Source organism: Polyodon spathula, chromosome 10 (genome assembly GCF_017654505.1).
Source record: "Polyodon spathula isolate WHYD16114869_AA chromosome 10, ASM1765450v1, whole genome shotgun sequence".
Classification (NCBI taxonomy): Eukaryota; Metazoa; Chordata; class Actinopteri; order Acipenseriformes; family Polyodontidae; genus Polyodon; species Polyodon spathula.
In genome coordinates this window covers 38,542,952-38,556,990 of record NC_054543.1, presented here as the reverse complement: position 1 = coordinate 38,556,990, position 14,039 = coordinate 38,542,952, and the positions used below count along the sequence as shown (strand labels likewise).

Below are 14,039 nucleotides of genomic sequence, written 5' to 3'. Positions count from 1 at the left end.
TTTTGTTCAGTTTTTTTGTTAGAAAATTGATTAACAGCATTGCAAGCATATATTCCCATGTGTGGCTTGTGTGGGATGCATCAACTGCCCTGCTCCACTGGCTTGACAGAAGAAAACAGCAGGTTTATCATCTACAGTTCTTTTCTTTGCAGAAAACAATATTGTGACATTGCAGCACCTAACGATCCCAGCTAATAGAAGTCTGGTATCGTACTTGTTAAGATGCTGTATCGGTACTAGAGGAAATCATTTGGATTCCCCAGCTTGTTAAAGAAAACAGTATCAGTTAATCCATGTTCCTGGTTTGCTGTGGCATCTGTTAGTACAAGATTCACTTGGTGCCAGAAAGTCTGCGAATTAGCAAACATATTAACTCTTTGAATTCTGTTAGATTTCTTCTGAAACTCAATACAACACTGTCTATAGATGTAGAGCTGCTTTTTAAGGGCAGTGGAGGGAATTAAAGGACGTGGGAATGGCCCCTGCTCTTAGAATGCTGGCAGAGGGGGTTCTGCTTATTTGATAAAATATATTTTGAGTGAAGGACTGTGGCAAAGTGGTTTGCAGTTTTTGAAGAGACGATGCAGTGCTCAAGACAAGGACAAACAACGTTACTGGTGAAATGATGGATTATTTTGTAATCCAAAGTCACTTGACAACAGTAAATAATAAAGTTAACTGGCAATACACAACGATGCGTATTGCTCAGTGAAACCACAGGGTTCAGTCCCAAAATAATAAACACAGTCCTTAATACACACACAAACATGGTCACAAGTCCAAAGAATGCTGTAGTGCTCGTGGATGCAAATACAATTAATTGTGACTCAAGTACAGTGTTGTCTGGGTTTTGTGCTGGCATGTAGTGACAGGTCCGGATTGTGTTATCCGTCTAATAGCAACAAACAAGTATATAATTAAACTTGACAAAACACTCATGATATATAACACGGTTCTCCTTCCGAGTTAGCGTTAACCATAACAAAGGAACAGATCACCTCGCTACGTCTCATGCCATCAATCACGCCCCTGTGGTTAACGATTGCAACTGCTCCTCCAATCCGCGGCTGCCAGATGGTTTCCCTCCCGGGTCGATGATTTAGTGTGCCGCAGCTCCGCCCCCTTTCTAAATGCCCGACTTCCACCAAACCCTCGGAATGAATTGTCTGGCCATCGAGTCCAGGGCACTCGGTTCCCTTTACACAGAGCTCTCACAGGTCGGGAGGGAGAATTATGACCAAGAATCATTCTGTTTCTGTCACAAGGACTCACTGGTAAACAATACAACTCATTTACTATTCTAATTCTAATGTATTGCTTTTAAAGAAGAGAGGTGTATTGCAGAAATGGGCCAGAATATCCTTCAGTTTTCAGAAGAAATCTTAACAATATTAGTGTTGCCGTTTAATTTGATGTTTTTTTTTTTTTTATATAAGAATATGTAGAAGGTAGTGTAATATTAAAATTAATATTTTATATTCTGAACTCAGTGAGCTACAATTAATACCCTGAAGAACCAAATGCAAAAAGAAAACATTTGATTGCTGTAGAATAGTTTAAATTCATACATGTATATGAATCACTTAATTATATATAAAAAAGCATATGTTGTTTGAAGTGATGGAAGCTGAAACAGACAGAGCAACACTGGATGTTACTGTTACAAATGTATGTATAAAAAGCAGAATACATATTTTACAAAAATGACTGTAAACACACCATTTTAAAGTGCTAGGGATACTGTACAAATGAACTCATATCATATATATATATATATATATATATATATATATATATATATATATATATATATATATATATATATATATATATATATATATTTTTTTTTTTTTTTTTTTCAAAAGTTTTGTTTATTAGATTCTTCAGACAAAACAACTCTCGTCCTTTCTGCAGTTCAAGTTCATGTTAAAATACAACTGAAAGAATAGCATGGAACAGAGTTAGCCATTTTGGGGGAAAAAAATGAAGGCTAATTTCAATGTGCATTTCCTGTTTAAATTTATACAAAAAAAATATAGCACGAGGTCATCTAGAAACCTAAGTGGTTTCACAGTGCCCTCTGGTGGTAAAATGTTGGAATCAGATGTCAGCTGTGCATGCTATCAAGTTAATGTCAGAGGCCAGCAAGGCCTGGTAATCACTTCTGTAATTTAACAAAACAAACAAACAAACAAACAAAACTTTGTTAAACACCTTGTCAACTCACATTAGTGCTCATAGTGGTCCATACACATTATTGACAATATTTTAAAGACAATTCTCATTTTTTCTCAAGCTCTTATATGACACTGCTGAACTCCAATAGGACTGATCTGTTAACATTAACACATATTCTGAATAACCATTATAAAGAAAGACATGTGCTAAACATTTTAACACTGCACTATATTTTATTACAGCTTATTCCTAAATGTACAGTATGATTAGCAAAAAACAGAACACTTAAATAATGACTGATAAATAAAATCCTGAATGGCTGATTTAAAAAATGGCAATCCACAGATATACCTTCTCAGGATATTATATTAAGGCCAGGCAAATGCAATAATGTGTAAAAACGTCAGTTCTTGTTAGCATAAAGTGCAATTATTTCACTGGTAGTACAGTAACTGTCCAATAAACAGTAGCGTGAAGGGTAGATGCAGTTACAAGTATTTGTCTTGGTATTACTTTTAAATCAAGCCAAATATTGAGGCAAGCGCTTGGGTTTCATTATCAAATACTTCTGAAAATGAATGGATATATGCTCAAAATCCATTAACCAACAAACACCCCCATTAGCAACACTTACTAGAAAGGGATAGCATGTAACCCTGGATGAATGAATGACCACTGGACGTATCCAGCACATTCCACCACTGGCTGCTTTTCAATGCAAGTACAGTACAGCCATGAAACAATACCAAGAACCCCATTCTGAATCAAAAAGTACTTTTTCAGTGAATAATATAGTAAAAATAAGTTTAACAGATTGCAAGTAGCAAGAAACTACTCAGAACAGTAATGTAACGGCTCCTTCCAGCGTGACTCTGTGGAAATGGGCCTTTGCTCTGCTTCAACAAGATTTATAAAAGAACAGACACATTTTCAATTGATGTTTTTATTCAAAAGTTTTCAAAGAAATGAACAAAAAAAAAAAAAAAACCTTAAAACAATCGAATTATTTTTTTTTACAGTTCACAAATGTCTTTTTGGCTTTAACAAGTTTTAGAAAACATAAGTACAGAAAGAGTTCTTTAACTGGACATACAAGTTACCACTGGTAAGTTCATGGCACATGTAAAATAATAAAAAATAAAAGAAATTAACTCTCCTGATCATATAGACATCTCTATGAAAATCTTTTTTTCTTCAAACAATCTGTACAAAAGGTCTCTCTTCATAAATTATTTATTTTTTGTATAATTTAATGGCTGTCTAGTATGCAATGTTTAATTAAAGGATTTATTTATCTACAGGCATATTTTCCAAACTCTTACCCAGACACAGAGTATGGCACTTAGTTCAGACATCACTAGCAGCAAAACTCCACACAGGTGTTTTCAGTATTATGTTTCAGTCTTAGTCAATATATATTGTAGAAATCAAATGTGTCTACAGTTCATACATGGTAAAACAAACAAACGTGAAGCTGCTGCAGGTCTGTCTGGACTCAAAGCAACAATATTTTAGGAAGCAAAGATCCAGTAATACCACAACTTTTGGATTATTTCTTGACTTCATCAACTACTGGAATCTACTACATATCAATGAAAGCAGCAATTACTTTTGAAACTATGAAACTGAAGGCCTGGAAACAACTAAATGTGCTCACATACAATATTCCTATTAAAAAGAAAAAAAAAAAAAAAAAGTAAAAAATTTTGAAGAAAACAATATCCCCTGAAACAACTTGTTTAAGCCCAGCTCCTGAGCTGGGAGAGTTTGGTCTGTGGAAACAGGCAGGTCCAGCAAACCCGTCCCAATATTAAAGATAACGAAAATTCTGAGGTAGATAACTAATCAGTCTTGGCTGACCAGGTAAATAACAGTCTCTTGGAAGACAACGTAATTCATATCATGTTTTTAGGCAAATATGATTAAAATTATAAAGCTTTCATTAAAAAAAAAAAAAAAAAAACAAGAAAACCCAGCTGTTTTAAAATGTGAAATGCAGATCATTATTATTTTTAAGAAATCATTTCATAGTTTCAAATTGTTTTTCTTCCTTTATGTGTTACGTTTCTGTAGTGATGACGTAGTAAGTGTGGCACTGCTTGGATCAAAATCTTCCTTCATGCTTTTTTTTTTTTGTGTATGTCCATACTGTACATCAATAAAACTAGAACAAAAAAAAAAGGCACATTCTCCTAACTGCAAACTGGTCTGTCAAAAAATAAACAATGACATAAACTGCAAATTCTGAGAGTAAACCGCCCTTTCTGGATTTGCTGCTAACTCACAGTTCTTTGGTGAAGTTAACTTTTTCAAAGTCTTTTGTTTTCCCCTTAAAGGGGAGCTAGCATCTATCTATGTGTTAATCTCTCAGCTTTTCCTTAACTAAAAATCATTTAGCTTTTGCCATTGTTGCCTTGAAAGTCATGATTTTTGTTTGCTAGTTTTTGAACAATCAATAATCTAAGTATTGTTTTAATTATAAAGCAAAAGACAAAAAAATAAAAAAAAAATAAAAAACATCCTGTCAATTTGACAGACCCCCCAATCCCCCCACACTATCTGTTTCTTAAGCTAAAACTACAACATCAAGTTAGTTTAAAAAAAGGCAAGATTTTTTTTTTTTTTTTTTTTTTTTTTTTTTTTTTAAATGTAAATCATTCAGCAGAATTCAAACTCATTCAAAACAACCAGAAGTTTCAGGCTTCTGATAATTACAAACATTACAACCAATTAAAATCCCATCAGATTCAGAAAATGTGATTCACTCAGAACATTTTTTCTATTCTCTAAAGTTCTACTGCCATTAGTATTCAGCAGAGATCAGTGGAAAAAAACATTAAAAACACCTAAAACAATAGAAACCAAAAGATTTAGCAAACTGACTTAGCAATATACTAAAAAAGCCCTAAGTTGCTGATTTACAAGGCATTTCTTTTCAACTTATTCTTGCTTATCTATTCTAAATAGTTGCCTATACAGTTATTGTGTGAAAAAAATTAAGGCAAATTGTATAGGACAGATCAATCTACACTGAAAACACTTAACAAGAAACGACATGTAACACTTCACCATAGCAACACTCACACAGCAAGCACAGAACATCTTTTTAAAGATGTTTGGCTAATAAAACATCAGAAAAAATCTCAACACAATACAAAAGAAAAATTCATCACAAATAATAATAATAATAAAAAAAAAAATCTTTCATGTCATGCACCTTAAGTTATGTCACACGGTCTTCTGTTCACATAGAGTTCTTGTGTCAATGTGACAATGCTTGGTAAAAATAAACTTTCTTATTAAAATAAAACTATTTTTGAGAATTTGCATCTTTTTGAGGAAAGTAAGCACTTCTATGCACCTCATACAACTTATACCAAAAATAGCTTCAATTGATTTTTTATTATAAACAAAACGTAATCTTTGCAGAACCTGCGCAAAATGTCGACACGTTCTTAAAGCACGGTCAAACAGAAGAAGCCATGATTGTTTCAGTCTTTGCACTTCTCGGTTATCATTGCACATCTGAAAGAAAGAAATGTGTTATATAGCTTTTTTACAGAAATCATATTGTAATATAACAACATATTATGAAGAAAGGCAACAGTTTAAAAATGATACAATTATCAAGTTTTGAAACCATTCTGAAACGTGCTTGCAAAAAAAAAAAACAGAGGCAGAACCATTAATTAGAGGATAATAAAAGCAATACTACACCTGTATTACTTGTTCTGTTGGTACGTGTAGGGAGAATGCTCATTGGATGACTCCACTTGTTGCCGAACACTGTTTTCCTGAATGAAACAAAAAATTGTAAACAAGTGAACTGAGGCCATTAAAACATTCCTAACCAGAATAGCTAACAAAATCTATTTACAAAAAAGACAAATGCTAAATGCTTGGACCAGGTTTAAACAGGATGCCCAGTGATTTGAATGGAGGGAGCCCTTGCTGAACTGCGCCATGAATAGTGAAAATATAAATCAAGAGGTTTAGCAGCTTTCAGTTTTTCATTTGGTTAAGGCTGGCACTACTTCTGTCCTGGAACTAATGTGAAAAACAGAGAAACAAACCTCGACTTGAAGAGCTGCGGTCTGCATGTGAGCGTACTGGGGAATATAAGCGCCTTGCATAGCTGCTGTAGCAGGCATAAACTAAAAATACAAAGAAAAAATGTGACTAAACAAAACAGATAATGTTCATCATTAAACAGTCTTTGTTAAAGGTAAGGTAAGACCACCATCCTAATTGCCTGCACTGAACAGACTAAATGTAGTAATTTTTTTTAGTTTAACTGTTTTATCTGAAATATAGCACATTAAACTTTAATTGAAGTTTTAATATAATCCCATACCGTTCCTGTGCTGCCCAGTGAAAGATGACTCATTTGTTGTGTCAGTGGGTTTAGCATTGATCCTGGTTGTAATGACATTGTGTGGTCCATAGAGGGTGATAGTACCGCTCCCTGAGACAGACAAAGAATAGAACATAACATTAGTTTACAACACTAATATAAAGCTAGACATATGTAGATTCAGGGCAACTTTACCAATTTAAATAAAATTGCTTTTAATCTTTAAAGTATCTTACGGTCCAGATTAATTAATAAACAGACACACATATTAAACAGTGTATTCTGGAGAAGGCACAATACTGTTTTTAAATGTTACATTAGTATCAATGTGAATGTATATGATTTACAGAATTGAAGGGATCAAGTAAATATTGTGAAAGAGCTTGCAAGGTTACACATTTACAACATGTTGGTCATTATATTTATTCTGGCATTTTAGTAATGCTGCACACGGTTTGAATTTCTGGAACCAATTTAAAAGGGCTCAAAAAGCCTTGTAAATGTTATCTGTATACTGTAAGTGACTGCGAAAGCCTTTGAAACAAATGCAACCATTGCATCAGACACATTAACAGGCTGGAATGTGTCTTTAAATGAGCCACACCCTGTATTTGCACTGTATTATACTTAAGAAAATAAAATTGTGAAGAGAGTTTCCTTGTGCAGCAAGTGGAAAATCAAACACTTGTGTTTTTTTTTTTATATACATAATATTAGTGACACAAGAATTATAATGGCATGCCATAATGTTACTTCGCTTGTCTAGTTTTACATTTCACAGATATTACAAAATGACCAAAGCGTAAAACCACAGAAGGGGTAATTGGTAATATTCAGCACAAGAATTACAATGTGTTTTAAGTCATCATTTTCCTGGTATATACACAGAATATGAAACAATATGACTTTATGTAGGCAATATTTAACAAGTTAATGATGATCTACAGTAGGTCTGAGTTTCTTTGATCTAGCAAAAAGAGCAAGTGAACACTCACTAAACGCTTTCTGGGAAACTATTTCCCTGGCACATCAGGATCAAACAAAAAATCCCTTCTACTTAAAACCATCTGTGAAAAATTGCAGATGGGATGAGTCATCAACACACTATATACTGAAAGCATTTCCTACCCTCCACACCATGAGTTCCTGTGGTAAAAAAAAAAGTAAGTAAGCTGAAAGGAGTGACAGACTTATTGTTCCAGCCTAAAACCATGAATCCAAAATCCCAGAAGAGGGTGTTTTTACATGATTAAAATGTTAAAGGCTTTGCAGAGTTTGAGTATTGACATTTCCAAACGTATATGCATCTTTTAAAAGATCAAGTGAACCTCACTTTTCCAAAGTTTGAATTATACTATAATTAGCTGTACCACTCACAGGATGCTGCATGATATACGGTTGATGAGGCATCCAGGAAGGAGTCTGTACCTGCAAGATATCAAGTTTAATACAATTCAGTGAAAGGTATGGAAAGTGATCTTTAGAAGCCAGACAGTTGAAATAGCCTTACAGTCATGACTGATCCATTCGACTGCTTCCCAATTCCCAATGCTTTTATCTTACTGATGTTATTGTTACCTTGCATCTATATCAGTGTTCAGTTTAATTAATAAAGGAAAGCCATTAATGGGGTAGTACAGTATTTGTTATGTGGAAAGGGGAGCTCATCTGCCAGTCGCAGTCCATTTTTCAGCCCGTAACACCTTGTAAGCAATCAATGCCCGTAGACACACACTCCTGTCGGTGTGTGAATATATCAGCTCACTGAAGCTAAGCAAGACTGGCCCTCAATTCTCAACCATCTTGCATAAAAAACCCAAGACATCTTTAACGTGTGAAAACGAAATGGCACTTCTGAGAACACTGCAGCGGCCTATGAAGACTGGACATCTAGGTCCTGGTGAAAACCGAACATACAGTGACTGTTAGGTGTGAGCCCTTAGCAGAATAAACTTCACTGGTAACCCAGTGATATAGGCCTAAAACTCCCTTGGAGTTTACCTGGCATAGGTGTACAATGACGGGCAAGACTTTTCAGTGACAGTAGAGTTTAAGATTTTTTTTTTTTTTGTAAATCTAATGATGTCACTCATTGTAGAAATATAACAGGTATGCTCATTTACTGCTGACCTTCTAAATGACAAGTTAAAGGGCGGAGCTGACCTATCTTGCTGAAAGCTGCAATTATAGCAAGATACAGGAGGTAATGGGTTTAAATTGATTGTTAATAGAGCTTAAACTTCTTCCCTTAGCCTAGGATAGGAAATCACTGTACAAGACTGAGGGAGAAGGAAACTCCTTGTTGAAAACGGCTCCAAGGGAAAACATCCTGCAATGAGGCTCTTGAGGGGAAACCACATGACTTCTCTTAAAGCGACAGGAAGCTGTGGAGAGTTTAAAGAGCGAGCCCACCCTGCTCATGTATATCCCAGTGCTGCACTGTTTCCCTTTCAGAGCTCTCAATTAATAAACTTTAATTTCAAATGCCAAACTCCCACTCCAAAGATCAGGGAGCTCCAGAAGAACAGGAGGCTCAAAGAAAGGACAACAGGAGTTCACCAGCACTCATCTGAGGATTGGAACATAAAGGGAAGGGGCCTTTAACGTGAAGTTTTCCTGTTTCAGTAGTGCACAATGTAACTGATGCAATATTTGTACAGTTTCTTAATCATTTTGCTGCAGCGTGGGGCCGGGAGGTGGGGTGGCGGCGAGTAGTGGAGGGGTCCCAAATTCAACTAGCCTCTCGTCTGCTAGCAGTTAAAACCCCTTATAAATGATTTAATATCTTTAATTGTTTTCTCATACAAACCTGATATGTTGAAACGGGTGATATATAGGGTGCAATAGAAGTCTGAGCAATCATCCTGTTTGCAATACTGTATGGTGAAGGATAAAATCTGGGGAAAAAAAAGAAAATATGAAGTGATTTTCTACAAAACAACAGCTTTATTATGCATTACCTTCAAAATCAGTAGGTTTAATAAAAACATATATTTTAATCTTACCCATTTTGCATAGCAGCTGTAGTTGGATCATATGTCAGGGTCATTCCAGCCTAAAATTTTTAACAATTAACATGAAATCTTAATCATGAAATCTTTGTTATATGAAATCTATATGCTGCTGTATAAATTCTTCACCACTGCCCCCGTTTAAGCCTAACAATAGGCAGAAATAATCTAGCAGTTTTTTCCATTTATAACTGATCAAAGTGTTTTGATAATGTTTCACACCTTAATCTTCAGAGCTTTTGCTGATGCGTAATACTTTCGACTTTTATTGAGCGGATCTTAATTACTAATGGCTTAAGTTCAAGCATAAGGTGGTAAAATGTGAATGGATCAAAGAGCCTTTATTGAGCTTCTGTTCCTATTTTATTTATATACTGCCTACGGAACTGCTAAAGGCTACAAGGAAATGGCAAACAACACATACAGCCTGGTAACCACCAGGAATAAACTTTTCAGCCATCATTAGTCTCCACACACACACACAACATTCTCACACCCACACTGAAGTGCAATGGAAAGACTTACAAGTCTCACCTCGCCCTCTCTCGGCCATGCTCTGCCATTCTGAATGTATTTGTTTTGATTTTGCCTCTTTTTTTGTCCGCCATCTGCAAACTTGCATAATAAGGGTTCACTGGGCACTGTGGGCGAAACACAACAGGGTTATACAGCTTTAAATAGGAAGTTGAGGTCTTCATTGGTATAAATGCACAGATAATGGATGGCAGGGATTATCTTTTAAACTTCTGAAAACCAAGACCAAGATGTTGGCATTTTCTTCTACCCCCATCAACATGATCCACAGCTCCAGGCAACATCCTGCAGTGACAACTTTTTCAACCAAATAATTTAATTAGGACACTTCAGATGTACTATGAAGATGGCCACAATGGGGCTTCTGAGTCCTGCTTATTGTAATACAGATGTAAACCTGGACAAAGGCTATATCCATGTTATATACCTTTCTCTTTTTTTAAACGGGGTACCCAAGAGAGAGCAAAACTACAACAGTTCTTGTAAAATCTCACGCTCCCTACGTATCATGCATAAAGAAATACACAATGCACACAAATACTGAAGCACGGTCTGGTAACGATTAAAGTCTACAATCTATCAGACAATTTCTGGCTAATAAAAGCGTTTCTCAAAAAAACAAGAGCAGCAGGAATTCACATGCAAGTAGTTGGCTTTAAGAAGACAGGTTCTAGTGAAATGAAACCTAGTTAATAAACTTTGACTAATTCATCACTAATTCATTTTGTATTAAAATCAGCAGGATGTATTAGTAACAAATAAACAATATTTTAAAATTACTAGAAATAAATGGAAAAAGTTGATATCGATACTTATTAGAATGGAAAGAATTTGTCTGAGATCCAACCTAATGCATTTAACATGTAACCTTAAAGTTAAAATAATAATGAAATCCTCACCAAGGACTCCCGGTGGTGTCTTAATGAATTTCCCATTAAAATGTGAAATGACTGCTTCACACTTCTCCGTTGATTCCATCCTAAATAAATAAAAAATAAGTTCCATCAATTGTATGTACTGCATTATTACATAGTACTTACTAGAAATGAGCCTAATAAACCAAAATGGATATCACACCATATAAAGAAATATATATATTGTATGTATTGAAGGCTATATAGAACAGCTTTTCCATCTGATTTTCATTAATATAAGGGATTGTACCTGTAAGTAAGTGGTTATTTTTTTAATTTGTTTTAGAATTGTAATTGTTGCATTTCCTTTCAGAAGAATTGTGCTAAAGGTGATTTTTTGGAGTAAATAACCATGGGAATCTAGCCCTTTGTTCCGTTGAGAAAAAGCACCCTTTAAGTGAGATTTCTAGAATTGAAACTTCTGGTAATATGGAATATAAGGGGGCACTAATAATATTATGGTAATATGGAAGATGTGGCTGTTTAGAGTATTCAACTAGAGCCCTACATGTGGTTGCATGAAGATCTTCAATTGCAAATGTAGAGGTTGCACATTAAAGGGTTAAACTTATTTTCCTACGTGACCTGCATGAACATGATCATAAACGATATCCGGAATCAAATCTGGCTTCTGTTTCAGTACACTTCAGGTAACATGCTATTTCATGCACCTCTGTAACTGAAAGAACAAGATCTAACTTGAACATGAATACTAAAATGATCTCATACTTTGATAAAATCACTAATCAACTATTGTTGTTGCCAAGAAAAAAGAAAGACCAAAAAAACTGGAATATAAGGGGACACTTCAGCAACTTATTTATTTGTTTTTACACATTCAAATGGATATTTTTAGTGTTCCCAAACCCATGCTTACTGAATGACATTCATTTAAATGTGGTAGATAAAGCCACTAGAGCTCAAAATGATCACTCTCGCTATACACATTTTCACAAATCTTCTATCAGATTTTCAAGACAACCCATAAAAACGTTTACTGCTCTACATGATGGGAGAATGAGATCTAAGTATAGCAGAGCATGGTTAAAGTGCAGTCAAGCATAGACAATCCCAGGTAAGTAAGGTAAATGCAACCATGGAACATTGCAAAACTGCCTTGCAAATTTTAACTGTAAACTTTTTTTCACGAGGGAACTATGACCACTATTGAAAGATGACACTGAATATTAATCTAACCTTGGTCTTACCTTGCAAAGCCAACACCTCTACTTGCACCATTAGAATCACGTAATATTCTAGTAGAAATGACCTGCCCAAAAGGTTTAAGCATACTTTCTAGCTCTTGTTCATCCATAGAAAGAGGCAAGTTGGAAATATACAGGTTTGTTGGGTCTTGTTCCTGTTGCTGTAATAAATAATAATATAAAACAGATTAATCCTGCACATTCATTGTATCCTGCATTGTTCAGCAGCATTTGTTTGCCTGTGACAGTGTACTACTGTAAACGTTTACAAAACTCAATTCATCACAAGGGTACATTGTTGCAGAACAATGTTGTGGACAAATACTGTGGAAAGACCTTTCTTAAAACATATTTCATTGATCATACTTAGACCTGACAGATTCAAGTTATAATACACCAGAAAATACTAATCATTCTAAACATTTTTGCTTTCCTAGAATACTTGAATAAATCACCTGATCTGCCTACAAAAACCCCATAACTTTCATCTTACACTCAAATTACACTCTGTTACAAATTGATCGACAGTCAAGGGCAGTTGTAATTATACTAAATGGTTAAATATTGCCAACATTGTATCTGCAGTTAGATTTTTGACTAATAAATGCATCAACATGGATAGTGATGAATTACATTTTGTATGTAGCCCGTGGCCTATTCTCCCATACATCATCTGATTTCTCTGCTCTGCATTTTACTAGTCAGCAGAAACAGAATACATGGAAATAGGTCCTCTGAGAACATCAAACTCACATTAATATTCATTACAGCACAGTGTTCATAACAGTAAAGGACAGATTGCATTACTGGAGCAATACAGTATGCTAAAAAAAAAAAAATCTAGGATTTAAAAGTTGGAGGTAGCTAAATTGTAAGTAGCAAATGGTCAGGAACAAAAGTCTATTTTTCAAAATGAGATGAATAAAACTTCAGGAGGCTTTGTAATGAACAGGGTTTCAAAGCTCACAGATGTTGGCAAGCTTAGCAGTCATCAAGAACTGGAGCAGTGCACATTCAGGCCCAAAGGGAAAGCCAGCGAGTGATCTTTCCCGAGTGACTTTAGCTCTTAAGAAACACATATTTAACAAATTCTGAATGGCACTGTGTTGTGACCACACAATACATGTTATATATAACCAGCAAATCTGTGCTTTTAATCAAGAATGTTAGTAACATAATTACCCTGCCACAGCAGCTGCAAATACAGTTACCAGTAAAAAAAAAAAAAACAGGTCGCCGAGACACATATCCACCACACTGTACCATTCGTACACAGAAAGACAGGTTCCTGCATATATCACCAGATTCAGGAATGTAAAAAAAAAAAAATTAGGGAACCCAATCAAATGGGTTGTTTTACAGTTGGCACCTCTTGCAACAATGCATTAAATGTATTCAATGGATCTTTCTGATCGTGTAGGACATGCTAATTTGTACATCTGCAGTACGTAGAAATCCCCATGGTACCACATTAAACAACAGTCCCTCACCCTGCATTATAGACACACCCCATTGTGTATCAGGCAGTGTTGTTGTATTATAGACACACCCCATTGTGTATCAGGCAGTGTTATTTGATCCTGTATTATAGACACACCCCATTGTGTATCAGGCAGTGTTGTTTGATCCTGTATTATAGACACACCCGATTGTGTATCAGGCAGTGTTGTTTGATCCTGTATTATAGACACACCCTGTATCATTGTGTATCAGGCAGTGTTGTTTGATCCTGTATTACAGACACACCCGATTGTGTATCAGGCAGTGCTGTTTGATCCTGTATTATAGACACACCCGATTGTGTATCAGGCAGTGCTGTTTGATCCTGTATTATAGACACACC

At 35.3% G+C, this 14,039-nt stretch overlaps 1 protein-coding gene across 6 annotated transcripts in view; it reads right to left on the bottom strand.

The window, feature by feature from the left end:
- Nucleotides 1–3,145: 3,145 nt before the first annotated feature.
- Nucleotides 3,146–14,039, bottom strand: part of LOC121322272 (RNA-binding motif, single-stranded-interacting protein 1-like) — a 59,314-nt gene continuing 48,420 nt past the window's right edge. The window contains exons 5-14 of one of the 6 annotated variants that reach the window (XM_041261981.1): nucleotides 12,200–12,357; nucleotides 10,977–11,056; nucleotides 10,069–10,184; nucleotides 9,538–9,587; nucleotides 9,342–9,429; nucleotides 7,910–7,960; nucleotides 6,533–6,643; nucleotides 6,252–6,332; nucleotides 5,896–5,972; nucleotides 3,148–5,703 (exon numbers count right to left, since the gene is read on the bottom strand). In XM_041261981.1, the coding sequence (XP_041117915.1) occupies nucleotides 5,901–5,972; nucleotides 6,252–6,332; nucleotides 6,533–6,643; nucleotides 7,910–7,960; nucleotides 9,342–9,429; nucleotides 9,538–9,587; nucleotides 10,069–10,184; nucleotides 10,977–11,056; nucleotides 12,200–12,357 (807 nt within the window). In that variant the 3' untranslated portion in view covers nucleotides 3,148–5,703; nucleotides 5,896–5,900. Of the gene's footprint in view, nucleotides 5,704–5,895; nucleotides 5,973–6,251; nucleotides 6,333–6,532; nucleotides 6,644–7,909; nucleotides 7,961–9,341; nucleotides 9,430–9,537; nucleotides 9,588–10,068; nucleotides 10,185–10,976; nucleotides 11,057–12,199; nucleotides 12,358–14,039 lie in introns of all 6 variants that reach the window. The other 5 variants (XM_041261982.1, XM_041261983.1, XM_041261984.1 and 2 more) reach the window with 5 other exon arrangements.